The 27172-nt window shown below is 39.5% G+C and overlaps 2 protein-coding genes and 2 long non-coding RNA genes across 4 annotated transcripts; 2 read left to right on the top strand and 2 right to left on the bottom strand.

The window, feature by feature from the left end:
- Positions 1–3929: 3929 nt before the first annotated feature.
- Positions 3930–13310, bottom strand: LOC125567891. Its single transcript, XR_007311880.1, has 3 exons — positions 13177–13310; positions 6935–7044; positions 3930–6652 (listed from the first exon to the last, which is right to left on the bottom strand). It is a non-coding gene; the product is annotated as an uncharacterized LOC125567891 (long non-coding RNA).
- Positions 13311–13697: 387 nt separating this feature from the next.
- Positions 13698–19212, top strand: LOC125567890. The gene is made up of 2 exons (XR_007311879.1): positions 13698–13809; positions 14521–19212. It is a non-coding gene; the product is annotated as an uncharacterized LOC125567890 (long non-coding RNA).
- Positions 19213–20234: 1022 nt separating this feature from the next.
- LOC116620823 lies at positions 20235–21954 on the top strand. Its single transcript, XM_048729364.1, has 3 exons — positions 20235–20297; positions 20989–21269; positions 21353–21954. The coding sequence occupies exons 1-3, from the start codon at positions 20235–20237 to the stop codon at positions 21546–21548; spliced, it is 540 nt and encodes a 179-aa protein (XP_048585321.1). The 3' UTR covers positions 21549–21954.
- A 146-nt stretch (positions 21955–22100) lies between these two features.
- Positions 22101–24919, bottom strand: LOC5498419 (ATP-dependent DNA helicase Q-like SIM). Its single transcript, XM_048728815.1, is given in 2 exon segments — positions 22101–24608; positions 24611–24919. Coding segments are annotated over 2 exon segments (915 nt in total). The 3' UTR covers positions 22101–24002.
- Positions 24920–27172: the final 2253 nt, after the last annotated feature.

Here is a 27172-nt window from a genome sequence, read left to right as displayed (position 1 = left end):
CGTATTTTTCTTAAATCCGTTAGAATTCAGAGACGGTAATACCACAAAATCTTGGCGAATTGCTTTCTATTGCAATGCTACCCACAATGAAGCGAAGAATGATTTAAAGTCGAGAATTGTATGCGAAAAAAAGAAAATATAGGTTTCAAAAACAGCGCGCGCTTGTGAGAACGTCGCCATCCTTGATTGCGAACGCAGCGCGCGCGCACAATGCAAAAAACAATTCAAAGACTAAAAAATACCTGCTAAAGTTTGCAGATTTGTTTCCTGAAGTTAAATAATCATTTGACTACCAGGTTGAGATATAAAGATTAAGGTAAAAGTTGTAACCACACAACGTTCTTCAGCAATAATTAAGAAGACATGAAGACGGGAACCGGTTTAGCGCGCGCATATATTTTCTCATGTAATTTGATTGACATCCCGATCTACGTCACAAATGACTGGACCGGGCCTTTCAGTTCACGGCCTTTTTCCGGAGGTTGACCAAAATACCTTAACATTACAAATTTGAGTTATTCGCGCGAACGCGTGTTTTATAAGGTACATACGAACCACATACCATTTGGAAGGTGAAAATATAAAGAATTGACAAAGTCTATCAACTCTGAAAGGTTATATGGACTTTAAGTGGCTGTCTCTGTAAGGGCGTTCCACTGAAATTGGGAGGTCCGCACAACCCCATCCGAAAATCATATGGCAGGAACCCCATCTATACCTACTTCAGAAATGATGTTCGATTTGGGATTTGTTTATTTTTCGTCGCGTTTTCCTGCATTTTGTCAGACAGGGTATGGGTAGCGAAAATACACCATTTTTACGTTATAAAGAGCAGAATTCGGCGTCCCCGCTCACGATGCTCGCTCAATGACAGACCAAAACTACTGCATCCCTAGAAAGATGGGACTCTAATCTACCAAATAAATCCTGAATTGTTATAGTTTTTAATTCTAAAGTGGAAAATAAACCCTCGATATTTCAACGAGGTAATTGCGTGACTGAGAAACAATGAATAATTAGCTCCACAAAACACTACTTTTACCATCTCCCGCACCAAAATCGGGATGTATTATTACAGAGATCTATCGAAAAATCTGTGTGGCACTTTGCGTTTTTGAGGTATGGGGTGAGGAAGAATATCTGCACCATGTGACTGTTGGAGTAGGGTCACGTAAGTGATTTTAATCTAGAAATATGATTAAGCCTTTTGATAAAAATCAATAACCGGGGGTCCCCACCCCCCACCACCACCACCAACACCTACCCTTCAAAAAACGCAATGAGGAAAACTCGAACTCCCAGAAAACTTATTATGATTTGTTTTCTTTGGCCATACTTTAAACCGTTTATTCGAACTTTCTTCTCGTTGATTATCAGGGCTAGAAATGTTCGAGTTAGAGGGGTTCTTCTGTTTCTGCCTACATGTATAGCACTTCCGCGCAGATTTTTTTTTTGCCTGTCAAGTTTTATTTTTCGCCCTTCTCATTTGGTGCAATATAGGTTTTTCGCGAAGTGCTTGATAATTCTAACTAGATATTCCTATTTTAGCCATAATGCGGGACATGCAGAATAAAGCACCAGGAAATCATCATCAGCAATACGCAATGCCAAGATGATGATGATAACTGCATGCCAGATACAAGCTTTGCAAAGAATAAGTAATACTGTTATGCACAGCATTATAATACTTGAGAAGTGAAATTATAAACATTATACGAAAGAAACCGCTTCTTGATATTGCAGAAAGACACGACGTGTCCTTGTCGATACCGAGACCCCACGTACATTTCGCGCGGCCGAAGCAACGTGGAAACCATGTTGCCAAAGCAAAGGATTTGACCAGGGAAGCCAATGAAGCTGTCACCACCTTCAACCAAGCAATGAGTGCGATAGCCGCACAGACCCCTACACAGTCGATAAAACCACTAGAGTCCCAGCTCGTCACACCATGGGAGTCTGCTCCACCAGACGAGAAAGCTAAATATATCGACAGAGCTACGGAGGAGTGCCGGGTGGTCTGTGGCGTGCGCCAAACGACGGAGATAAGCTTTTCGAGTATTTGGAAACAAAGAGCGTCCCACGACTTCGTTGCGTTGATGACCGCTTATAGGGAGGGAAGCACAAAGCAAATCTCTTAGAACCCAAATATTGAGTATTTACGCCTACCGTTATACCATGAAAGAACACCAAGTCCTACACGCACCGTATAAGCCTATTAGCCTACGTCAAATAAAGCGTGCCCGAGCACATGCAAACAAAAGTGACCAGGGATCAGAGGTCCCAAAGATTGAGAATCACCGGATAAGACTAGATACGAACAAGGTTGATAATCTCATTGATTTCATTAACCGACCTTACTTTTACCAGGACGTTGCCTTTGGTATGAGAACACTTACTCTTGAGGGAAGCCAGAAGATAGAGATGCCGAATGTTATCCGCATAGTAACAAGGTCTACTATGATCATGCAATATCTGGCACACTGCAAGGAAGACTCATTTGAGCCCATTGGTAGATCCACTATGTTTCGCATATTGGAAGAACGAGAAGCATCTCAGAGAATGTCACTATGTGGACTAGATAACATAGCAACAGATGGTGTGGCTGCGTTTGAGCAACTTTCTTGCATCATTGACGAGCTCTGTTCGACTGGTGCTAACCGTGAGAATATGGCGAATCTAAAGAAGAAACCGAGCAACGGAAAAATTTACTTAAAGACAACATATAAAACACACTGTGCAGCAGATGAGAGTAAATATGCAGAACATTATAGGCGTTTTTCACTTAGTGACCATGCCGATACTGACTTGCAGAGCAAGTGCTCGCACTGTGAGCCGCATAACCGAATATGCGAGAACTGTTAGGACCTTAACCATACATTGCAAGAACTAGAACGCTTGGTATCCAGTCACTTTGTCCACAAACCGTGTCGTCCACAACCAACTCGTCCACAAACTGAGTCAACTCGTCCACAAGTAAAGTCAACTCGTTCACAAAAATAGAGTCAACTCGTCCACATATAGCTTTCACAAAAATGTAGCCTGGTAGCATAAGTGTTTCATATAAAAACGTCTAACTGTGAAAAAGATAGTCTTTTTAGAACTTCATATGCACAGTTATTCGGCCAATTCGACATAAAACAATGCATTAAAACGAACACAAATTCAACACGAAAATTTCGCTCTTACTCCTTTAATACATCACGAACTCCTACGTAACTAGCACCGAATTAATCCCCCGGAATACGTAGATTAAGGATTGTTTAGTTATTTAGGAATGAGCTGGCACATAAGCAGCGTTGTTACCGTCGACACAAACAAGCAAAACACGAAAGTCCTATCTTATGCTCATTTGTTTGACTCGTGTTCCCAAGATTGGTTCGCTGTTGCCTCGGTGCTAGAAAACCTTTTGAAAAATATCAAAAAGGATTTTCCTGAAGTGGAAAAGGTCTTTTTGAGATCTGACAAAGCTGGGTGTTACCACTGTACCCACCTAATTGCGGCAATAAAGAACATCGCTGACCGTATTGGTATTAGCGTGGAACGGTACGATTTTTCAGAGTCGCAGCAAGGGAAGGATATTTGCGATATAGTCTTATGTCCGTTAAAAGCGTCAATTCGTAAGTACTGTGCGGAGGGACACGACATTTAAAATGCATCTGACATGCGAGAGGCCTTACAAGACAGACCAGTTAAAGGCACTACTGCAGCTGTCGCCGTTATAGATCGACAGAGCCAGAACCTTGATGTTAACAACTTCAAATATTTTAGCGAGATACATAATTTTCGCTACGAACGATCAGGGCTGAGGACGTGGAAGGCTTATGGTATTGGGGTTGGAAAGGTCCACACATGGAACTTGCTGTTTCTCGTTTACCAGGGAGAAACTAACATGCAGATAAACGAAGGAGAAGACTTTTTCTTTAAAGGTCTTTATTTTTGGCTTTTGTTCTATTGTGTTTTTGGTGCTGGTGCTCCGTAACACCAAGAAACTATCCTTTTTCTCGACAAATGAGTTGAGAGAGCTTCCACAGCGAGACGTACCAACCTATCCAGGAAACGAAGAAGAAGAAGAGCTGTCCTATTAGTGTCCAGAAGGAACCAACGCGTGCTATGACAATTTGCGACAACAAGAGCTTTATGTGGATCTCGGTATTCACAAAGAGACATTTTATGACGGGGTGCGCAGAGACTAGGCGCGGATGTTTTCTAATGTTAAAAAATTACCGAGTTGTTAATGGGAGTGGGAGTGAGAACGGTGAGAGAGGGGCGTCATCGTTGGGCATGGGCTGGGCATTGGGAAAGACAAGAAAAGGAAGTACTAGGTTAAGTGACAATGTTCGAGTTTACTTGAAGAGAAAATTTGAGATGGGAGAAAAAACTGGGCGCAAAGCAGACCCGGGACAAGTCTCGTAGGAGATGCGTAACGCCAGGAATGAGCGGATTTTCTTAAGAGAGGAATGGCTTTCGAAAACGCAAGTAGCAGGGTTCTTTTCAAGACTTGCGGCGCAACAACGAAGAGGGCGCGGACTTTCCGATGAGGAGAGCTATTATGAACACATGACCGATAGGGAGAGTGAATTTACAGAGCTCATGGAAGAGATTGACGATCAGCTGGGCCTCAAGCACCCTATCATCTATGACACTTTCGACCTTTGTGAATACTATGCGAGTTTCTTCCTTTGATATGGCAATGCTTAAACGCATTCTTGATTACTTCGAAGTCCCTTTCCGTTCAAATAATCGCAAATCGGAACTCGTGCAGTTATTAAATGATGTACTTGACGGGTGCACTTGCCACTAATCATGAGATTTGCAAAATGAAATAGAAGGACGCATAAATCCAAAGATACTTTTATGCGTGTGTATCGTGAGGCATTAGATTTGAAATAGTGGCCCAGCGCCCTTGGCCTGGGTTCTAGGTCGTTCCTCTTCCCAAAAAAATTGAAGGTACGGATAAAATCAAGAAAATTTTACTATCGTATGTCTTCGAAAATAAACCACAGTACAGTTGAAAATATGCCACCAATCTAATTGTTACATAATGTTTGCCGGTGTTTTGTATGGAAGTTAGTAATATTTATCGCATCATATTATGAAGAAGCCGAGTAATATTTAACAAAACAAGCTTTTATTCATGCCTGTGCGAAGGCATTCCAACATGGCCGACCTCTCACATGGAAGTGAAGCTCTAGGCACGTGTCTAATTTATGCTAATATACAACATATTATCTGGTTGTTCCCCACAGTATTTGAAGCCCCGCTACGCACTGAGATATGTAAATGTATCTTTTATTTCATTCGGCGTTACATTTATTTTTATTTCATTTGGCGAGATAGCGACTTAAATATTGATTTGCGTGACGATTATCATATAGCTTCATGATAAAAAATTGGTTTGAACCCTAGAAAATAAACATTAAATTTTTCTGGAGCTAATTATTCATCATTGATCAGTCCCGCGATTACCTTCTTAAAATGTCGGGGGATTATTTTCCACTTTAGAAGTAAAAACTATAGCAAATCAGGATTTATTGAGTAGATTAGAGTCCCATCTTTCCTTGGGATGCAGTAGTTTTGGTCTGTCATTGAGCGAACACCGTGAGCGAGGACGCCGAGTTTTCGCACCCACACCTTGTCTGACAAAATTCAGGGAAACGCGAAGAAAAACAAACTAATCCCAAATCGGATATTATTTCTGAAGTAGGTATAGGGGCTTCTGCCATATGATTTTCGGATGGGGTTGTACGGACTCCCCAATTTCAGTGGAACGCCCTTACAGAGACAGCCACTTAATTGACTCAACTTTCTAGTCCTCAGATACCTCTCTTAGTTCATCTGGAACAGCCTCACTTGTCCGATCACTGCTGTCCCCTACCACTCTTTTGTTTGTCTGTCTCTTCTGTTGTGGCGTCTGTAACTGGCCACGCCTTCCATCAAGTTCACTAAAGAAATTAATTACTTCCGTAGAGCGCCACTTAAGTGGTCTCACCTGTATCCCTCCTCGCCATCTGATTCCTTTATTTATTTATTTATTTATTTATTTATTTATTTATTTATTTATTTATTTATTTATTTATTTATAAGGCTTCTACCACTATAACACATATTGAAATAGCGGTAAGGTTTACACAACAGAGCACGGCTCCAACTCAAGTGTAACCCTTCACAATAAAGGACAAAATAATTGGCAATAACGACAACAACAAAATGAAGGTAAACATGAAGAAAAAGTAATTTGAGAAAAGCCCTACTCTAAATTGCTAATAGCAACAGGATGGTTGCGAAAGAATACTTCTAGCGCGGCAGCACTTAGGACAAACTGATTTCCATGTAACTGCATTTTCGGCATTAAAAGTAGCTTGTAGCGCCTGGCTATATCTGACTGTTTGTTTGTTTTTAAAAGAGGGTAGTGATGATGTAGTGCGTATATCTACAGGGAGTGTATTTCACACCTTTGGAATTCGATTGAATTGAATTGAATTTCGATTGAAATGAATTTGGAAAAAGCCTTGTTTTACAGAGGGGGGTGGCTATATCAAGGCTGCTCCTGTGGCGGGACGATCTTAGTGATCATCAGCTCTAGGATGACTGTCTTCCCGAGTTCTGTTTCTCTTTCTTCCTCTCTCATCATATCACCTCTAAACTTCAATTTCTAAAACATGAATATAGTAAAAAGTTACTATGCCACACTGTTATTTAAGACTGTGTTTTATTTTGCCAAGGGGCATATCATTTTAAGAAGTTAAGATATTTCAGTTGGATGGATGGCATTCAAATGACATTTCTGTAAGGCCAATAGATGTAGTGACCTTAACATCCATATTTTCTTGTAAGGACTTCTAAGATCTTGCTTGCCACATCATTTACAAGACTTAGAAGGAAAGTGAGACTGAGTGGGTCTCTTGAGGAGATCAGATGTAAATACGGAAGTTACCTTTCTCATCCTTTTGCCGTATCTTTGATATCGTTTAAATTCGGCTTCATTGCCATCGTCCATGCTTTTCTGCCTCTTTTTTGCAGTTTTAAAGGTTGAATGTATTGCAGCTGAAAAGAAAAAAAAAACAAGAGTCAATTTAAAGGGTTATTTTCATATTATCTCTGGAGCGGCAAAATAGCTAAACAAAGCCTCATTGTATAGAAATTCAGGGCCCAATAGATTCTTCGTTTCCTTGCTTAAACTGAAAGCGGCGGACATTATAATAGAAGTCAGTAAAAGTGTGTGCGATTAAAGTAAATTACTGGTAAAAACTTATTTTAAAATGGAGCAGTAAGGCCTATTACTTTGGTAACGTTCGGATAAATCTGGGTTTCGGGCCGTCTTTTTGCTGGATGCGTTTGGACTTGTTGTTGCTTGCGAATTGTGTCCATTCGGTTGCCCTCTGTAACTTTCCTCCATTGCTTCTATACGATCAAGAAGTCTCGTTGTGGCTTCCACATTTTAGTTTAACAATCGTTTTTCCATTGCCCCTAGCGATTTGGCCACTATATTTGAAAACGTGATGAGGTTGCCGTCAACGATATGGACATCCAATCCGACCTTTCGGATGTTTTCTAACGTAGTCGACAAACTTCCTTCAATTGCTATAATTTTGGTTAAAATTTGCCGAAACTCTGAAGCAGAAGGTTGAGCTATGGCACCCATACTGGGTTTGAAAATTATAAGAGTTTGCTGTTCTAAAAGCTGATGTTTGAGCTGAATTCAAAGACGTTCACGTTGATGTAACCGTTAACCGAAAGAGGCCGAGTGTTTACCGCGGATCTACCGCACTGTTTTATAGGTACAGCTCTGGGCCAATTAGGGCGCGGAAAAAGAGAACCATAGTGTTAATATCAACATAATAAACCACAACAAAGTGCACTTGAAAAGATAATAATCACTAGCTGAACATGGACCTATAAATACAAAAAATCTCCAAATGCAAAAAGAAACACTTACTTAAACCAAACATAATATTCCATACTCTTAAGCCACTTCTTTTTTTTTAATTATATATTATTATTTTGGTTAACTAAGTAATTATTTATTAACTTTTAATATAGTGTAGATCTTTTTAAATATTCCATGTACATATGTAATTTTCATTGATTTTCATGTAATATATTTATATTTTTTATACCAACTCGATGTGGAAACGTTGTTGGTCAATAAAGTAGACGTAGACGGAAAGTCAACAGTTTTATTGATACGACATCTGCTGCAATTCCCTCAGCAGAAGAGTGTTGAGGATTCAAAGGACATGAACTAGAAAAAAAACACTCGTTGTCTGACAGTCGTTGGAAGCCCTTGGAAATCTTACGTGCTCTCCAAAGGTCTCTAACAGATTCCCTTAGATAAATAACTTTGAGCTTTTCTTGTCCTTTCGGTCGCCCGCCTTTCTTTTTAGGAGGACGCTTCTTTGAAGAACTTGACTCGGCCATCACAAGACCAAAACAAGGCCTTGAAAATCCGTTCTACATTCAAAATGTTTGTCCAAAGTTATAAGAAATTTGATTACGATTATCTAGGTGATGATAGAAAGCTTACGATGCTAAGATGTTTTCAGATTTCTGTGAATTGATAACAGCTCAAATTCGCGGTCGATTTTTGAGTTCTCGTATGATACGATCGCTCAACCACGCCCACAAAGCTTCCTGGGAGATAGGAGGGGTTTAAGACTTTTCACGTGGTCCTCCTCACCTATGCCTATGCCCCGAAGAGGATCCACTTTGGCGATAAGATAATCTTGCAGTGCTGGACTGGGTAAGGCTTGCTACTTGACAATTTTAAAATATATAAATAAATTTAAATTAATTGTACAGGTCAGAATATCCTTTCGGTGCAGCTGTGCCACCACACGGGACACCCAGGGATGGCACCAAAACAAGTCTTGGAGCCGAAGACATTCGCTTTCAGAGAGGCAATCTGTTTGAGCAAAACGAGATTTCCCCAGCCCTCTTGCCTCTTTGAATGTCAGGTAGCTTTCTCATGAAACTAAAATCCAGCCTTCTCATGATAGACAACAAATGTACAAATGTGTACTTTTACGCATTCACAATATCTTATTTTTGTATCAGCACCCCCAGGACAGATGATAAATCTCTTCAATTGCATACCCAAGTTTGATTCCTTAATGTTGCTTGTGAAACTATATTGATATTTTTTTTTCTATCTTTCCTAGAAGATGGATTGCACTGATTGGAAAAATGTGTTAATATTGACCTGTCAAAATGGGTAATTAATAACTTAGATCAATTAGTACACCAATCAGAATGGCATGTTGGTAATGCCAGGTTATACGATATTTAAGCTCAAGCATGTGATGTGATTGCTCAGGTCACCGTCCTATTCAACTAAGAGCACTGTTAGCTTTTTACCACACCCATCCTCCCAAGTGGGGGTTTATTCATTTTATCGTATTTTATTATTATTCATAGGACGACAAGAAGAAGGACTTCTTCTTGTCGGATATGCACAAAGAGAAAATTACTGGAAGACAGGAGAGTGGCAAATAACGATGTACCTGACAATGCAACCCTGACATCAGTCATCGAAACAAAAAACAGCCAATGAGGTGCTCAAAGAGAGCCTTCACCAAACAAGCCTAAAATCAAGAAGAGGTGCTATCGGCGCAGATAATGATGCAATTTCATAAAATTAAAATGTTTTCATTGTAGCCCCAATCGTATTTATATTAACGTTCACCTTGCACTATTTCAAATTAAATGTGAAATATCAAATGAATAATTAAAAGTACAGTCCAATCTTTAGATTACATTGCTTATAGTTTAAAAACAGATATTTTTACATAAATCAACTACATGAGAAAGTAAAATCTAAAAGCTCTCCTCTTGTGCCCCATATAGGGAACTCATGGTGGGCTGGGCCACCTTCCCCTCGCATCTGTGATAACACACTCAGGCATGAACTCCCGCACCTCGTCAATATAGCAACCATGTACCACTTTGCGCTAAAGGTAGATTGAACTGATCCATAAACCTGCATGGTTCAAAATGGTGTAAAATTTTCTGTAGTCCTTCATATCAGGCGTTTCGAGTGGAGAAGGACCAACCAGGGCGAACCACACAGGGAGCCTGAAGACAGTAGAAGCATTGCCCCTTTACTGGTTCGGGAGGGGCGGGAGGCGCAGGGATTTCTGAAGGCTGGACTGGAAGTGCTGGCTGGTCTTGCTCATTGCGCCGACCAAACAACGCGACTGGCTCAGGTTTCTCTGGTTAGCTCCCCCTGGGAGGGCAGAGAGAACCGCTTTCCAGTGAAGCAGGTAATAATTATAAGAAAGTCATCCATAACCATGTAATCAGGCAAAGAGGTTTCAAATGAAAGAGGTCTATATATAAAAGATAAAAATTAGAAAAACTGGAGCACTGGAAACTCAATTATAAAAAGAAATAATAAATTGTTATCATTTGGAATTATAACGAAGATGATATATAAGTAAACTACAAGCTAAGCAGCGTTTATGCGTGAAGTAATTACATAATGTTGTTATAAAATAAATTCCATCACTCTTTTTCTAGCATGTTCACCGGGAGGAGCTTTTCGTTTAACTGTCCCGCTGATTTTGGTTACATAGGCCTGCAGCTTTTTGCAGGCAGCTTTTGGCACGTGAAGTATCTATTTAGTAAGAGAATTGGAAAAATTTGAAATGAATGATGTTGAAAATAGGTATAAGTTCATTCAAATAGTATTCAAACAAATTCGTACCAATACCATCTTCATATCTAAGGCCACGGTAGGAGAAAGTACATTCTACGATTCGTCTTGTCTGTCTTGAAAGTTGTGCAATACTGTAATTTGCTTATTGTGCGCCAGATCTCATAGAGTCCAGTCCAGTTGCACCGCACAGCACTCCCAAAGTGTCATTATAGTGCTTCAAATTGTTGATGTAAAGTTGGTCTTGCCTAATATGCTATCTATACGATGATTGTTTTTAAAGGACAATGCAACGCCACTCTACGACAACCATCAAATTTCTATTGCCTGATCCATTGAAGCTATTAAGCAATCCTTCACCATTGCTCTGGCGTGATTATTTCCGTTGTGATTATCAATCACAACGGAAAAAAGCGCCAGCACAAAAAGCATGGCTTTTCAATTCGCAGTTTTGCTCTGTTTTTGCCTCCCGCGATCCTGAAACACTTGGAAAAGAGAAAAAAACGTTAGAGAATGTTTGTGTAACCAGGACACATCCATTCTTTTGTCTTAAAGAATGCGGCCCCCAGATTGCACCAAGCCTCTGTTTTTTTTCAACCTCTCACTTCGCTCTGGAAAATTTCCCTCAGCATGGAAGGCGGCGGACCAAACACCTTTTCACAAGAAAAGTTTGATGGAACCATTCGGTAATTATCGTCCTATTACCTTGCTGTCGATTGCACATAAGCAAAGTGAAAAAGCGCTGCGTATGCAAGAAATTCTATTCTCACGTGCGTAAGCTGATAACGAAACTTGAGCACGGCTTTGAGCGAAGCCACTCGTGCGTTACTCAGCTTTTGTCTGATATGGTATTGGAACGGCCCTTGACAAAAACATTCATTCTAGACTAGAGGTTTGTTATGGAAGGCGTGGCCTCTGCACACCTCTCTCAGTGACTTGCGGGGTCCCTTAAGTAAGCCTGGTAGCCCCTTCTATTTATAAACTTCATCAACGATCTTCCTGACGCCACAGACAAAGGCATCTTATTTCAATCGCATTGTACAACCTCGGAATTTTTTATGTTATTCAGCTCAATAAGTTCTCTGGCCTAGTCACCTTAAAATTAAAATTGCACAGGATGGAGAGAAAGTACTTGGGAATATTGGGGAATTTTGTGGGTTCTAATACCACGTAACCTCTATAATCGGGCTGCTTTGACAAAGAAACTTGCGCCATCGGGAAAATAAATTATCTTAGTGCTTAACCCAAAAACAGCCTTCGTCAAGTACGAACAAAAACAAGGATCCGGTGAACAGACCATAAAATCTGTCCATCACACTACTAACTGTTACGAACAAGCAATCCAAGCCGAGGACTTCTTCTTGTCGGATATGCACAAAGAGAAAATTACTGGAAGACAGGAGAGTGGCGAATAACGATGTACCTGACAATGCAACCCTGACATCAGTCATCGAAACAAAAAACAGCCAATGAGGTGCTCAAAGAGCGCCTTCACCGAACAAGCCTAAAATCAAGAAGAGGTGCTATCGGCGCAGATAATGATGCAATTTAATAAAATTAAAATCCTGTGCCCCCTACTACACAGAATTCTTTGGAAATGAAGGGAACTTGCAACGATTTGAAGATGACTCACAACAACGCCTACCTTATACTGCTTTGAGTACAGCACAATTTTACTGAGGAGTGCTGTTCTTTTTTATTATTATATTATCATACTTGTTTTTGCAGCAGATATAAATGCGTAATAGCATTTTAACTGAACTTTATTGACCTAAGTAACAATTGTTAATAGTTATGGTACATATACATGTTAGTTAGATTGTTTAAACCCGGTGGGTGATAAAAGTTTTAGCTGATGTGTTTTTTTTATTTCTTTTTTTTATATGCCATCAGACACAAACATTACCTAACACCCAATTACATATCCATTGAAATGAAATCTGGTATAAAAATGTTTTAAATGAAAATTAAAAAAAAACCTCACAAGTTTGAAGCCTGTAGAATTAGTTTTCCAAAAGCTAAAAGAACATTTTTACAGGGTAAAATCAGTCCCATCCTCTGGTCTGGAAAGGGTTAAACTATTATGGGTTCCTCAAAGACCACAACCATTTTCATGAATCGTTCTCGTACATCGTCACACAATCGTTTGTCCTTTGTTATTTGTGATGTTTTCCTGTATAGCATTACTTGGGATACCTGTGGAAGGACTGGGACTAGCTCGGTCAAATCCTGTTTGTAGTTGTCCATCATTCCGTTTGTTATGCACTTTATTGAAGCATATTAAAGCAAGGAGATAGATGGACTCTTATCTATGATGGACAACTAGACACCCAAGGAAGACATCAAGCTACTTCCTGGGAAGAAAATCAAGCCATTCCACAAAAAAAAAAAACTGGCAAAGAACAGCAAAAAAGACAAGACAGGAATTGTCGTAGAAGTGAGACAGTTTGACCAATATGTGGTACGAGTTGACGGATCAGGAAGAATCACCATCAGAAACCGCAAATTCCTAATAAAATACATACCAGTTCAGGCAGCACCACCACGGCGCCTACTAAGCGTCGATTTCAAATTCCTTCACCCATTATGCCACCCAAGCCAAGTCTTGAAGCCCTGACGCCCCGGTCTACATATATCCCTCCAGCAGGCCAGACCAAAGTTGGCAGGGAAGATCGCACTATGCCACCTGAGCCACTATCAAACCCTGAAACAGCGCACGTACAACCAGAGAGTCCCACACAGCTACCTGTTGAGGATGAAGCAAGTCCAGCAATACGTCCTTCAGAGAAGAAGGCTCAGGGACCATAACAACAAAGGCCTACTAGAACAATCACTTTAAATCTAAGGAACGAAAAAACATTCATGTTAATAACTCAGTTGTTTTGTTATACTTTATATCAGTCTTTACTGCTCCTCCACAAGTAGTTATACTACAGGAACACTTAAAGACTTGGGGGGAGATAGATAATTAATTGGGATACCTGTGGAAGGACTGGGACTAGCTCGGTCAAATCCTGTTTGTGGTTGTCCATCATTCCGTTTGTTATGCACTTTATTAAAGCATATTAAAGCAAGGAAATAGATGGACTCTTATCTATCCTGAAGAGATGTAGCTCTTTCACTTCCATCTTCAATCAGGGATTACAGGGATCATTCCGGTAAAAACATAAGTTATTGAAGCTATTACAACACGTAATTATTGTTTTGATCTTCTACATTCTGCCTTTTTGTAAAGAATACTCCACCGTTCAATTAACGCCATACGCATGTTCCGAGACAACCCTTGCAGATCTCATTTTTGTTGAAATACTTATGGCATTAAGTGGTTCCAGGAGAGGCCCCAAGTAGCCATGATCTTGGGGGAAATGCTGAGTCCCCAACAGTAGAAATGAGTATCTCCTCGTAGCCTGGAAGTTTCAATACTTGCTTTGGAAGGCATCTACCATATTCAATATCATCCCATTATCACACCCAGGTGTGCCGTGTTAGTGTCTGAATATGATTTCTTGAAACAGTTTTTCAAGTCACAATTTATATACACATAAAATCCATCCCGTGCTCCTACACATGGTAATTCTCAATCTTCTAAAAAAGCTTCTAGTTATTTTCCCAGTCTTCCTCATTTTTGGGTACTACCACATATTCGTGGTATAATGTTTGTACGATGCATCTTATGACCTGCTTGAAAATGGTGCAAGCAGTTGATGGCGCGACGCCAAAAGATCACCAACAGTGCCATAAGCACATCCATGTGCGAGACGTTTCTTAAATAATGTCATTTCTGGCCGAATTTAAAATCAAATGGACATGCAATCGTTTATTGAATTGCTTTTCAGTCCAATTCCTATATCTTTGCCTTTCTTCATCAGGGTGTTTTTGCAGTATAGTTCGAAGCAGATTTTATCGGCGAGAGCATGAATATGGGTAAAAAGGGGAACTTTCAGAGGCTTGAAGAGGCAAAGCGAATGGAAAGAAGAGTGCCCGTGCCTCCTGCTATGTAACCACACAAACTCATACCAGTCACATGGCGTGAAAATCTTTGCGGTTTTTTCACATCCAAATGTAGATTCTGTCTCTGTAATTGGACGAGTTTCTTGTCCCGGATTCACAGTTGACGAGAAACTTCCCGGAGACAGGAAACTCGTCTCCAGTGGGAAAACGGATAAAAATAATAACAACTGAGTGTGCTTTAGCACTATGAGTAGCCGCCCAGGCTATGTTAATGTGACAACTTTTCGTATCCAGTCACTGGAATTACTAGAGCTAGCTATGAACTTGAACGGTCGATCCTTAGAGGGAATTTGCAGCGTGCCAGTTCAGATGCAGCGAAATGTTAATGACTTTGGTGTGTTTGAAATTGCCTTTGCAACTAGTATCGCTGCAAAAGAGACATAAACGTCTTCGAAAGGGGCGAAATCATGGTAACAAATGCTATATTAATTGTAGAATGCGTCCGCGCCTGTTGCATTGCTTGATGCATTATGGAAAGAAATATCACTCCTTTCCCTATCTCTTGAACTTCCTATGTACAGATTGCATACAAGTTCTACCTTTTCAGCCCCTTTTTAAGTTTCAAGTACATGGCTTGAATTACAAACTTTATTATCTTACAAACTTTATGTCTATAAATTGCCCAAAAAACACTGTGAGATTTTTTTGACCAATTGTACAGGACTGATATGATTACAACATTATACTACTAACATTTATGATTCATTTTTGTTTTCCATGCTTATTTCCCATCCTCGGAAACCCATGGGTGTTTTCCTCTAACAATTCATTCGCAAGAAAAATAACCCCTGGGAAAAGTAAGGAATAAACTTGGCAAAAAAAGCCGTCGCGACAGAGTGCAGCGGCTGGGATACTTGGGGACAAAACATGTCAAAAGCTGTCGTCGATCCATCAACTTTGGCGGCAAAACTTTGTGGGAAATCTATCGCTTGTAGATTTGAATGCTGGGTGCTCTCCATAGTATGTTGTTTTGCAAGCTCGACCTTTTGTAAGAATTTTAAGACAATATCGGTTAGGCGGCTTTCTGCACTAGGAAATGTGCGCCACCCCAAGAAAGCCAGTGGGAAATTATTAAAGTTATTCGGCACGCAGTCACTAGGGGAAAAACTGTCTTCGGTTACTGGAAGAAACAACTCACAACAGATGCTTTCTAAATTTATGTGCTCATTTTGCAAACCTAGAATAATTCGATGCCATAAAATGAATCTAGATGTCGCTTCTTTGTCAGAATTTAAAGAGCCGGCCAAGGAGATGTGGAAAGTAGGAGGACAGTAGCAGTAGTGGCAGAAATTCCTGCCACAGTAGTGGCAGAAATACACCTCCGAACGCTGATATAGAGTTTTTTCAGCAAGAACTTGAGTCTCTTCCTCTACCGATACGGAAACATCAAACTATAACGGGAAAAACACGGCCAGAAACTCTTCAAATATTGCAACAGACCCTCCTTGTACCTCTGCACAACAATCGGAAAAATTATCTGATCAGGGATCTCTACCAGTTGCAATAAATACCATCAAAGCTGTGTCAGACAAAGGAATCGTTTTAAAATAAACAAACTTGATACTACCGGAGGCTATTTCCCTGAAATTGTTTACCAAGTTTGAGCTGCGATATCTTCTACACAAAAATCCGAATTCCTTTGAAACTTCAGCAAAAGTTTAAGAAGTTATTCAGGCTTACAGGAAAAATATTTTTTGTCACTTCGTTGGAAAATGCGAAATCTGATGCCTGCAAAAATTTGACTTCGTGGCGAATTTTTCCGCGACTATGCAAGCTATCGAAATAAAAATGGGTAAGCACCTTCCTTAGTTATTTTTAAAAAATCTAGCAAGCGTGCGACACGAAATATTTATTTGAATGTTTGGGGGCGCGAAATAAGAATGATTGGAAAAAATCGAAAATCATTCGAAGAGAATTTGTTTTATGATGTCGCACTCCGGTGAGAATTTTGCAGTATTCTTACTTGTCTTAAAATTTCGTGCAGAAATATTTAAACACGGAGTTCCGGTATAAAAAGGCGAGCCCCGGGCACTCGCGGGTGGTCTCATTGTCACTCAACCTCCTAGAGTAAAGAGCTCCCGGAGAACCTCCATAAAAATTCAAATCGCCGCCATTACCATTGCTTTTTCTAACTACGCCTGCCTACGAGTTTGAGCTTCCACATCCTTCAAAAGGCGATAATAGGTAAGAAAAACACTTTACTTGCAATTCTGCTATTTCTCTTTAGCAAAAAGCTCATAATTTTCGTTTATTTTTTAGTGGCAAAAATCGATAAGATTTTCAGAGGGGAACGTGACACGATGCATGGCGTGCCTTGGAGCAAGTAGCCGTAAAATAATGTAGAACCTGTGAAGATGACGGATTTATTTCTCTTTGTATCTTTGCATTAGAGTACCAGGAACATCCTACCTTCAATGAATAAGCAAAACAAGACATTTTGAGCATTAAAACTCGCTCGTCTCATCCAGCCATTTTTTTACATTCCAAACCTCCCATTCGCACAACAAAATCGTCCTTTGCGCTTAGCTTTGAAAATAAATTTTTGGGTTTCTCTATATCTGATGGACGTGACAACATTCCTAGCTATGTTTCTTTAAAATAGATGGCGTTTAAAAAATGTGTCTGAAATAAAAAGCGAAATAAAGGTTCCAAAAGAATTCTTGTGATTTAAAGCCGCATTGTCACCAGTTTACTTCCGGAGGTCCGACGGAAACAACCGTTAAAAGACAGGCCATCCGCTCTAAATTATCAATCACATCCTCAAAGAAACTTCCAATAAACACACTGCTTTCAATATTTTGAACTATTTCTCGCGTTTTCCGTTAAAAATCATCGGATATTGTTAAGTAATCGACCGGAAGTAAACTGGTGACAATGCGGCTTCAAGTTATATCTTAATAACTACTTAAGCTTACACTCTCATTTAACTTTTAAGTTATATTTAATGAATTGTCAATTGCATTCTTATTATGGCAGGGCAATAAATATTTTCTCAAAAAGAAAGAGAACAGCCGTATTATCAACTGTATTTTGACTTATAATTGTCTAGTTTGAATTTGATTCATCTGTAAATAACATCATGTTTTTCAAGTACAACTACAACTTAGTCTATATAGGTATTTGATTCTAAATGATATAAGTAAAGTCCATGGAAAATAATGTTGTAGACAGTATCCTGCTAGTTCGAATATTTTGTAATAAAAGATTGACTGATTAAAATTTGAAGTACTTGGTACAAAGTTGATTGAGACCCCCTCTGCTGCTCAATGAGGGGCTTGTATAGCCATTAGCTGGGCAAGGTTTTGAAAAAAAAAAAAGCAGAAACATTCTCAGACCCTGGCCTATCCAAGAGGGCATATATGGTCCATCCCACTATACCTGAAACCAAACTCTACCTGGAGTAGAGCAAGCCACCCCATGCTTTTAGATCCACTGTAGTCACCCACAGTGTGCTTAGTATCCAAAAACAGATATGTATCAATGTTGATAAAGTATTTTCATTTTGCATTCTATACATGATTTTGATCAGATGTTAAAAGACTATTCACTTACTCGCTGCCATCCTTTGACAGGAATTAGCCAGGATTTGGGGAGTTGGGGATGGCATATTATTAAAAATGGCTTAAAATCTGGAGAATTATTTTGAAAGAATGGTATCACTGCTTTTCGGTGGCTAAGAAGGGTGTATGCACACCTGTGTTTACCACCTGTATTTCTTGAAAAGTAAAACCACTTAATTACTAGCTTTTGATTAGAATACAAAGTCAATGGGATAAAAGAACTAAGCTCTAGAAAACTTGAATCATGCAAGATGCATCAAACACACTAATAGTAAGAACCTACAACGACAAAGCAGAAAAGGGTATGGGCTGCCAGAGCCATATGTAACAAAAAAAAATATCCCCTCCCCCCTTTGTCACTGAGCCAAACCCCCTTTAGCGAAAAGCTAGATCCGCCCCTGGTTATAATCAAGCTACTTTATGATAATTAGCCAAATTTGCTTCTGTTGCTCACATGAACAGCTAACAATAGCATGTGTTTCTATTTGATAGTGTATACTTGAGAATCTTTATTAAAATTTGAGGATTAAAGTCAAGGAAGAAAGCCAATTCATGGATGCCAGGTGGCATCGAGGGAGGTCAGAATACTAACAAACACTAACAAACTCTCTCGTCATTATTTTCCTCCTTCCACCTTCATTGTATTTTTCCCTACACACTTCACCTAAAGAAGGTTAACAGGTATCTCTCATGGAGCACTGTAAGCAAACAAAAATAATGGAGGGAGGGAAGATGTCAGAAATGTCAATACTCTTTTTACATTACACACCATTCTAGAAAATAAAATTTTATTTCTCTGGAGATTTTTTTAATATATTCAGGGACTAGAGATGGGCATCATTTCTCCGATAAGCACCTGAAATACTTTAAAGTTTAATAATTTGTTATATTTTTTCTGGTTTGTACTTTTAATAAGCTTCAAGGAACAGTATGGTATAAGAAGTACTTGCAAAAAAAAAAAAAAAAAAAGAGCTCACCATAATTTCAAAATGCATCATCTCATGGGCTTGCACACAGAGCTTCTACTGATTCTTTGGAGGTTGAAGGGAGAGGACTCGTTTGAATCTTCCTAAACGACAACAGTACTTATAAACAACAACCAAAGCACTATCCCTCGTAATCTAAAGCCGCTTCTCCGACTACTTCTCAAATAATTTGCCCTCTCAAACGCTGTTAAAAAAACCGCTAATACATTCATTTAGCTAATAAGAGCATTTATCTCGAGCGAAAGGCCAAAAGCGAAGAGAGGTAAGTAAACTTTTTGTAGAGTTCAGTGCTGGCCTTCATGTTGTTTTTGAGTTGTTCGGCAGCCAGAAGGACTTTTACGCATATCGCGATATGAAGTACTGCTTTTGAGGATGTTTAGGGGCTCATGTTCGTATGGAAGAGTAAAAGCTGAGTCAAAGTCGAAGCGGCCATTTTGTCTTTTTTGGTTGGTCAGCTCGTTTAGGCGCGAAATTTGAAACGCGTTGGAAAGACGACTTTTGGGTGATGTGTAATTAAATAAACTGGATGTATTGATTGTTTTACTCGTTAAATTATATTTTATTTCCATTTAAACAATATCCTCTGAGTTTTAGTTAGTGTTTTTGCGAAAAGCCATTTTGAGTTTTAAAAAAGACGCCATCTTTTGTGGGCGGAGCTAAGTTTTTTATACCGGAATCTCGTGTTTAAACGCTGGTAAAATAGCTGGAAGAAAACTTTGCTACAAATGTGTTGTGATGCTTCTTCAGGTGAAAAAAAGCGAGATTTTTCGCTGAAATTTCCCGTGAAACTGAAACAGCGGTAATGAGCCTTATTTTTCGCTCTATATGGGCCTATAAACCTTATATGGTCGAGCTACAGCATGCTTTGTTTGGCGGGAAACTGACTTGAGTGCTATACTTGTAAAACCTCTAGTGAAACTTGAGGCAAATGACGAAAATTTGCATATGAACTTGAAGTAATTTGATGTTTGCTGGACATAACGAAGTGTGAACTAGGTGTTACTCCCAAACCAGGAAGTGAACTATATGACAGAAGAACACCAGAACATTGACAAGCATTGCGTAACAAACATGTCCACTGAGAACAGAGTAACTGGATGCCAATTCTCTGATGAATTGCGTTTTTACATTGTTTAATTTGAACTAGAATTGAAATTTAATTACATTGGATCCTTATTTCATTGCATTGGAGCATTCTTCCGTCCAGCAACAAGATTTACAGGATTAGCCGTCAAATCCAGAAAATTGTGGGTGACGTAAACTAAATTAAAAATGTAATATGTTTCAGTAACTTTCAATACCTTTGCCTGCCTATTTTTGGCAGAATGAAATACTTACTTTAAAAATTTATTCCCATTAATTTCCATTAACTTCAGACTTTTCAGTCAGAAAATGATGGTGAGGAATCTTAAAGATCTTGAAAGTCCTTCATGATTATGTCCCATACTGTGGTGAGGGAGAGATGAGAAGTTATGGTGAGCAAGGAGTTGTTGGAGATCAGCTGAGTGTGGAGCGAGCCATGTAGCAAATGTGTCGCAAATTGAGTTAAAATTAGCTCCTCTGGTGTAAATCCGTGATGCAACAGCTAGTGAACAATGTAATATGATGTCTAAATTTAAAAATAGGAAAAATAGGGATTATATTTTGAAGAAAGTTGTTGCATGTAGAACTGTGAAATTTACACATTAACTTTTCAACCTAATTTTTTTTTCATATTAAAATTTTCACCCTAAGTAGATCCTTTTTTGGCTGAAAGAAACTGTTCGTTCTTTTTTTTTAGCTTGCCTATCCCAAGTTGTTTAAGTGCACACTGTATTGTGATCTAAATTTGATCAATCACAGAAATGTGAAGTCAGACGTGTCTAGTGCAGCAAACCCTTGTCGTAGATTTTTCCAGCTAGAGGCAAGGATAATTGCTGCTGCATTACAGTTGCTTGGAAAATGTGAGATGGATGAGCAGCCAACCCAGAATGTGCTTGAGGGAGGAACCGATGCCACAAAACAGGAGGACTACTTTCGCAAGCTGGCAGCACTCGTTGTACATACCTTGTCATTAACAAGGCAATAAATGAACGACTTGAAAAGTCTGTAAGAGCCATGAGATGGGAGCGAAAGCAGAAGGCCTTAGTTGATACAAATTGACGGTACCCCTGTCGATTTCTTGGGTGTTCCAAATCATTTGCACATGACGGAAAGATAAGACGGGAGCACGAAGCTAGCCATAACCCTCCACTAGTGATAAGTTATCTTAATGATGCCCATGTATTTGACACCATGGAAAGCAAGGAGAACAAGGAAGGTGATGACATGCTAGCCTACCAAACGTCATTGATTGCTTGATTATGGGCTACTGGTTCATAACTTTATGGATGCTATCTCAGAAGGAGATGGAGAGGGGGTTATCCGCTCAAACATCAAGGTGGGGCTGCAACCCAGTATTCTTGATATTCCAAGTGCATGCCTTGTTAAGACCTCGGGGAGCCCATCGCTTAGTGTTAAACAGGTCTTGCAAAAACAAGTCTGGTGCTGGCGGCAATATTCCACTTGACTTGGCATAGGAATTTTACAATAAAGCTGTGAAAGAGACTATAAAGAAGCTTGGTCCAGGGGCATCGACAAGGTCAATTAAAAGGATATGCCATTAACTTGGGTTCACTACCACTCTAATGAACACTTACGATAGGAATCTCAACGTGTTCAGAAGGTCGGGGAAGCGTGTGCGAACATCACAAAAAGGGAGACCCGAGAAAGGTAGTGAATGAACAAGTGGCTAACAAAGCCTTCTACTACACAGCTGGGAGAGCATACCACTGATATCAAGGGATAAGGCCCAGTCTTCTTTCAGGATTTGACGAGAAGTATGTATAAATGGATCAATGAGCAAAAGTTAAATATGGTCCTCCACAAAAAGGCTAGATAAGCAACTTTATTATATGATCAATCAAATTCAGTAATCACTAAACTTCCCAGCTTCCACAGACCATTAAAAGGTTTTGCATTTCGATCTATCGTCTTAAGGTATTAGGAGCCCTTTTGTATGTCTTTATTTAAAGCAATTACTGTGTCTCAGGTATAAATAGGAACCCCCACAAACTATATATATATTCTGAAAGCTTATATGATGAAGTTTTATTAATATTATCAAATGCTATAAAAAGGGCTCCTGATACTTTAACAGCTCCGGCTAACTTGTGTGACCATTTCGATTGCTTAAAACGGTCAGGTGATAAAAATTTGAGAATCAAGGTTTTACATTTTAGTTTGCCACTTGCAGCTAGCTTAACATGCTAATCAAGGTGGAAGCATTTTTTCTTTTGTTTTATAAGAAATACAATGACACCTGACCATTTAGATCAACGGAAATAGACATTGATAGGGGTTAACTAAAGAAATAACAAATCATCCACCAGCCCTCGCATATGATCAGTTTTTTCGACTATTTCATATTTGAATAGACTACATTTCCACTTTAAAAATCAATATATAATTGGAGCATGAGGACTCCTGGAAAGATTACCTAGATTTGGTGTATATCATTGATAATTTGGACCTCAAGATTACCCCTATTGTCTGGGGTTGCCCTATCGTGTTGTGATTATTACATATTCGGAGCACAAGGACTCCTCTTGTTAAGTTATCCAGATATGACATTAAGCAATAAGATATACCAGATTTGGTTGATATGGAGTTTCCCAGGACTAGTGCAAGAGGATTTCCAGACATTGTTTAATTGAGGGCTCGGAATAACCTATTGCCTAGGGTTGCTCTATTGTTGGTTATGCAGTTCATTCACAGACCCCGGAACGTATACATATTACCAGGGTTTACCCTACGTAACTTATGAAAAAAAGTTATAAACAAGTTATAGATAAAGATATATACATATATATGTATATATAATGAATAAAAAAGTTATAAACAAGTTATAGATAAAGATATATACATATATATGTATATATAATGAATAAAAATACAATTTAAATAATATTCAATAACTGATCAACCAAATATATACTCTTGACTGCAAGAAATGAATTGTGATGAGTCAGTTATACACAGCACATACTACTATGTAGCGGGATATTCTAAAAATACTTCTCATAATCACAACAGACCCTTGTTGCTCTGGTTGCCCATAACATCAAGTGAGTGTTCGGGGTAAAAATAGTCGCAGTATGTGCTGCTCATAAATGACTGTAAGTCATCCAGTTTTTGGCTGTCCAGCGTAAGTAACATGGATGAGTCATTCCTTATTTGGTTCCATTCAGAGTAATCTGTTCTCCATGATTGAACTCCATGCTAGCCAGCACATCAATGTCGATGTCCCCTAAGACCTTATGCAAAGCTTTAGAATGCCAACACCATAATCTTCCGCCACATTTCGACTGAGCTAAGAATGTTATCAATTGAAAACAAAATCTTACAATTTTCCAGTACTTGATTTATGTGAAATGCATTGAATTCCAAAAGGATGTTGTCACCATTTCCCCAACCTTCACTTCATTTAAAAACTTCCTTTGCAGTGCATAAAGTTCATTCCGCAAGGTATCCTTCATTTCAGCACCAAACCCTGCTGCGTATTTCTGTTTGGGAAGCACATTCTTCACGATGCATCGATATATCATTGTCAGAATTGTGGAGACCAAAACATATTGCAATCAGGGGTGCCACACTTACAGTTTGTAGAACAGACACTGCAGCACTTGTGGAGGGGTGTCAGCACTTGGCACCCACTGGTGAAATGACTCATCAGAGCCTTCCGTAGGCATCCTTGTTGCATAGACTGTTTCATGTCTACATCACAGTGTAAGGAAATAAACCGTTATACATGAGAAAACACACACTAGGAAGTCCATCTCTTCCTGCCCTTCCACACTCCTGAACACACAATTCCTCTGATTTGGAGGGTCCAAAATGGATGATTCTACGCACTTGTTTGCAGTTTACCCCCATATCAAATGCGATAGTTGAGATCAAGACCCTCAAATGGCCATTTTCCTCAGCCATATTTTCACCGATGTGAGTTTTCACACTTTGAGGTGTTTCTGCATGGAACACCTCCACCAGCCGGTCCCTCGGAAGTCTTGAGCCATCCCTGAACATCTTTTCTCTCAGGTATATTTCAAACATTCTGAATAGAATGGAACACTGCTTCCGTGTCTGACAATAAATAATTGTTCTTGGTGTATCTTTTCCCATTTTCTGTATTTCTTTTATAAGACCTCCAAATTGATGTTGTAGTGGTTCATTTTTGTCAAGATAGCTAGAAACATATGTAAGGTTGGCACGATCAGGACTTTGTTTAATAATGCTATCATTTAATGATAAATGAAGTGAATCTAAGATCTGTTCCCTTGTTGACTTGGTTGCTGTCGCTGTCAAAATAATCATGGGAGTTTCCTTGGGAACATCGAGTTTAGCTCTCCTAAACAGCCGTGCCATTTCCTAAATGGGACTTTCTTTGCTCCTTGCAATCCCCATTGTACAATGCAATGAGCTTCGTCGATTGCCACGCCAATAAGCATTTTCTTGAAACTTGGCACATCGAAGAGCCCTCGCCATGTTGTTGTTGACAGTAGGTACCAAGGAGAACCATATACAACGACATAAGTCCCATTCTGAACTTGTTGTATGATATCCGGTTCTTCGACATCTCCGATGGCAATTGCTGGTACGCAATTGTTGTTGAGATATGCTACCTGATCGTGCATCAAGGCTGTCAACGGCGATATCACAACAAAGCGAGGCTTCCCCCCGCGAGGCTTCCCCCATAACGTGTCAGCCACGATAGGCAGATCGATTTCCCGAAACCAGTAGGAAGGTTAACAAAAACATTCTTTTTGCTTTCAAAGAATGTTTTGATAGCCCTTCTTTGCTCCGGAAAGAAACAAACGCTGAATTCCACGCATCTTTGCTAATTGCATCTTTCGCCATCTTGTTTTTTTTTGCCACGTTCGCTCGGCCAAGCGAGAGACTGACGCAGAGTCTATTGGCCAATGAGAGGGCGCGTTGTATTAGACCAATCAGAATCGACTACTCATTTTCAAGTAGATCAGAACAAGAAAACGGTCGCTGTTTCGCAGACGGTTTTTCCGGGGTAAAGTTCGGCTGTCAACACAGGCCAGCTTTTTCGAGCATAATAAAAAGGAGGAATTCTTGAAAATCGGCAACGACGAATGTTTTAGTACGATCTTTGGTATGGATATACGTTTAGGCAATTTCCAGCCTAAACGATAACCTCCAGTATTACCTTAAAAGCCAGACACGTATTTGCTACTTAAGCCCTAGGGATTAGAGTAGATTTCAACACCTACATTTCCATCGGCTAAAGACAGGGATTCCAGCAACACCTTTTTTAGATCCTCATCCGTTGATGAGTGGTACATTCCAATTATTCTGTGTTTTGCCAGTCTAGGACAACTCTGGGAGTCATGTACCTTTGCTTTCAATTCTTGCTTGAAAAAAGTGTGCTACTGGGCTTGACTATAGCTCTGTTAGAGAGTGGACTTTCTGTTTCAAGCTTCAAAATTCTTTTTTATGTCATCTTTCACCTTCAGGACAGAGAGCTTGATGTTTCTCCTATCAGAATTTTTAATAATTTCCAGGCAGTCTTGCATCCCCAAAATGTTGATGTTTTTTCTTGGCGCTTACAGTCAAGGGAATCAAGGGAATATTGCTTGCCAAGAAAGACCTTAGCTTCCCAGTTCTGGCGCACCATTGTCTAAATGGCTTCTTTGCTTTTGTTGCCATACCCCTAAAAAATGAGAGTTCAATTGGTACCACCATATTGAGTCAAATCACGCTAGTGCCCGAGTAGTGGGTAGTGCTCTATCGTCAATGTTGCATTCTGCCCGAGTAGTGGGTAGTGCTCAATGTTGCATTCTGACTGGTTAAGTTTAAGCGGAGCTCCATAGGTATGGAAATATTATAATAGCTATGCGACTTGGCTTTTGGACGGCCTCTCATGTTGTAATGAAATAGGTAAGTGCATAACTATATATTGCTTTACTAATGATACACCAAAAACTTGTATTCGACTCTGCCAAGCTCCTCTAAAACGAGGAAGCACGGAATATTGCTTATTTGTCGATTTTTAAGCGAAGACTCTCGAATTCTCTCCTTGGCTATGTCTACTCGAAATATTCTATACCTCTGTCCTTTCCGTATATATGAAGACAAGCACTAAGCTTTCATTTGCTGAAAACAACAATGGTGTATCTGCTTTTTCTAAAACAAATTGAAAGAAGCAAAGGTAGAAAATGGAGTGTGCAGATCAAAAAATTTAAATGGCCACTTTGGCATGATGGGGATCATGATGACAAGTCTAAAGTATATGTTATGTCTCTGTAAAATTAATGTAGAATTAAAGAAAAACCATCGGTTATTCTTGGAGATATATTGAAATGTTCATAAATACTGGTCATATGGATATATGTTAAATAGCTTTCAATTGGTTACCGATAAATAAAATAAAACAGTAGTCGATCAAATAAGGATGATTAAATATTATCATCCAAAAACATTAATGAAATCGGACGAGATTTGAGTCTACTAAAAGTCAATTTTATAATGAGTAAAATAAAAAAATGCTTTAGAGAATTACCAACGATCCTCCCTAATAGAGCACGTGCAGTGGGTGTTGATTATGAGTATGTGACACCAGGGATTCATGAGACTGCTGAAGAGCGTCAAAACGAGCATCGGCGTATTGCACGTAAGGTGTCAAGGGAAAAACGCAGGCTCAGAGAGGTCATCAGAGACCTACCCCCTTCCCCGCCTGCAGGTTCCACAGAGCAAGAAGAGAGAGCATACTGTGCTATCCGCAAATTTGAGCTCAAACAGCTATCATGTACCCTAACAAGCGTCACATTGATTAACATCTATTGACATCGAAACAAAAGCCTCACGTGTGCATCGCGCTGAAATCATAAGCTTTCATCTGCATAACAAAAGACCGACCGGAA

The sequence above is a fragment of the Nematostella vectensis genome, chromosome 6 (genome assembly GCF_932526225.1).
Source record: "Nematostella vectensis chromosome 6, jaNemVect1.1, whole genome shotgun sequence".
NCBI lineage: Eukaryota > Metazoa > Cnidaria > Anthozoa > Actiniaria > Edwardsiidae > Nematostella > Nematostella vectensis.
Note: the sequence above shows the minus strand (reverse complement) of the source record. Positions and strands in the feature narration are given on the sequence as shown.

Excerpts from the sequence above, each read along its gene's own strand:
- LOC116620823 (XM_048729364.1), top strand. The coding sequence starts at position 20,235 with ATGACAGAAGAACACCAGAACATTGACAAGCATTGCGTAACAAACATG. Across the intron at positions 20,298-20,988 it reads ACATGTCCACTGAGAACAGA|CTTGCCTATCCCAAGTTGTT; the intron begins GTAACTGGATGC and ends CTTTTTTTTTAG. Across the intron at positions 21,270-21,352 it reads CATACCTTGTCATTAACAAG|GTACCCCTGTCGATTTCTTG; the intron begins GCAATAAATGAA and ends TACAAATTGACG.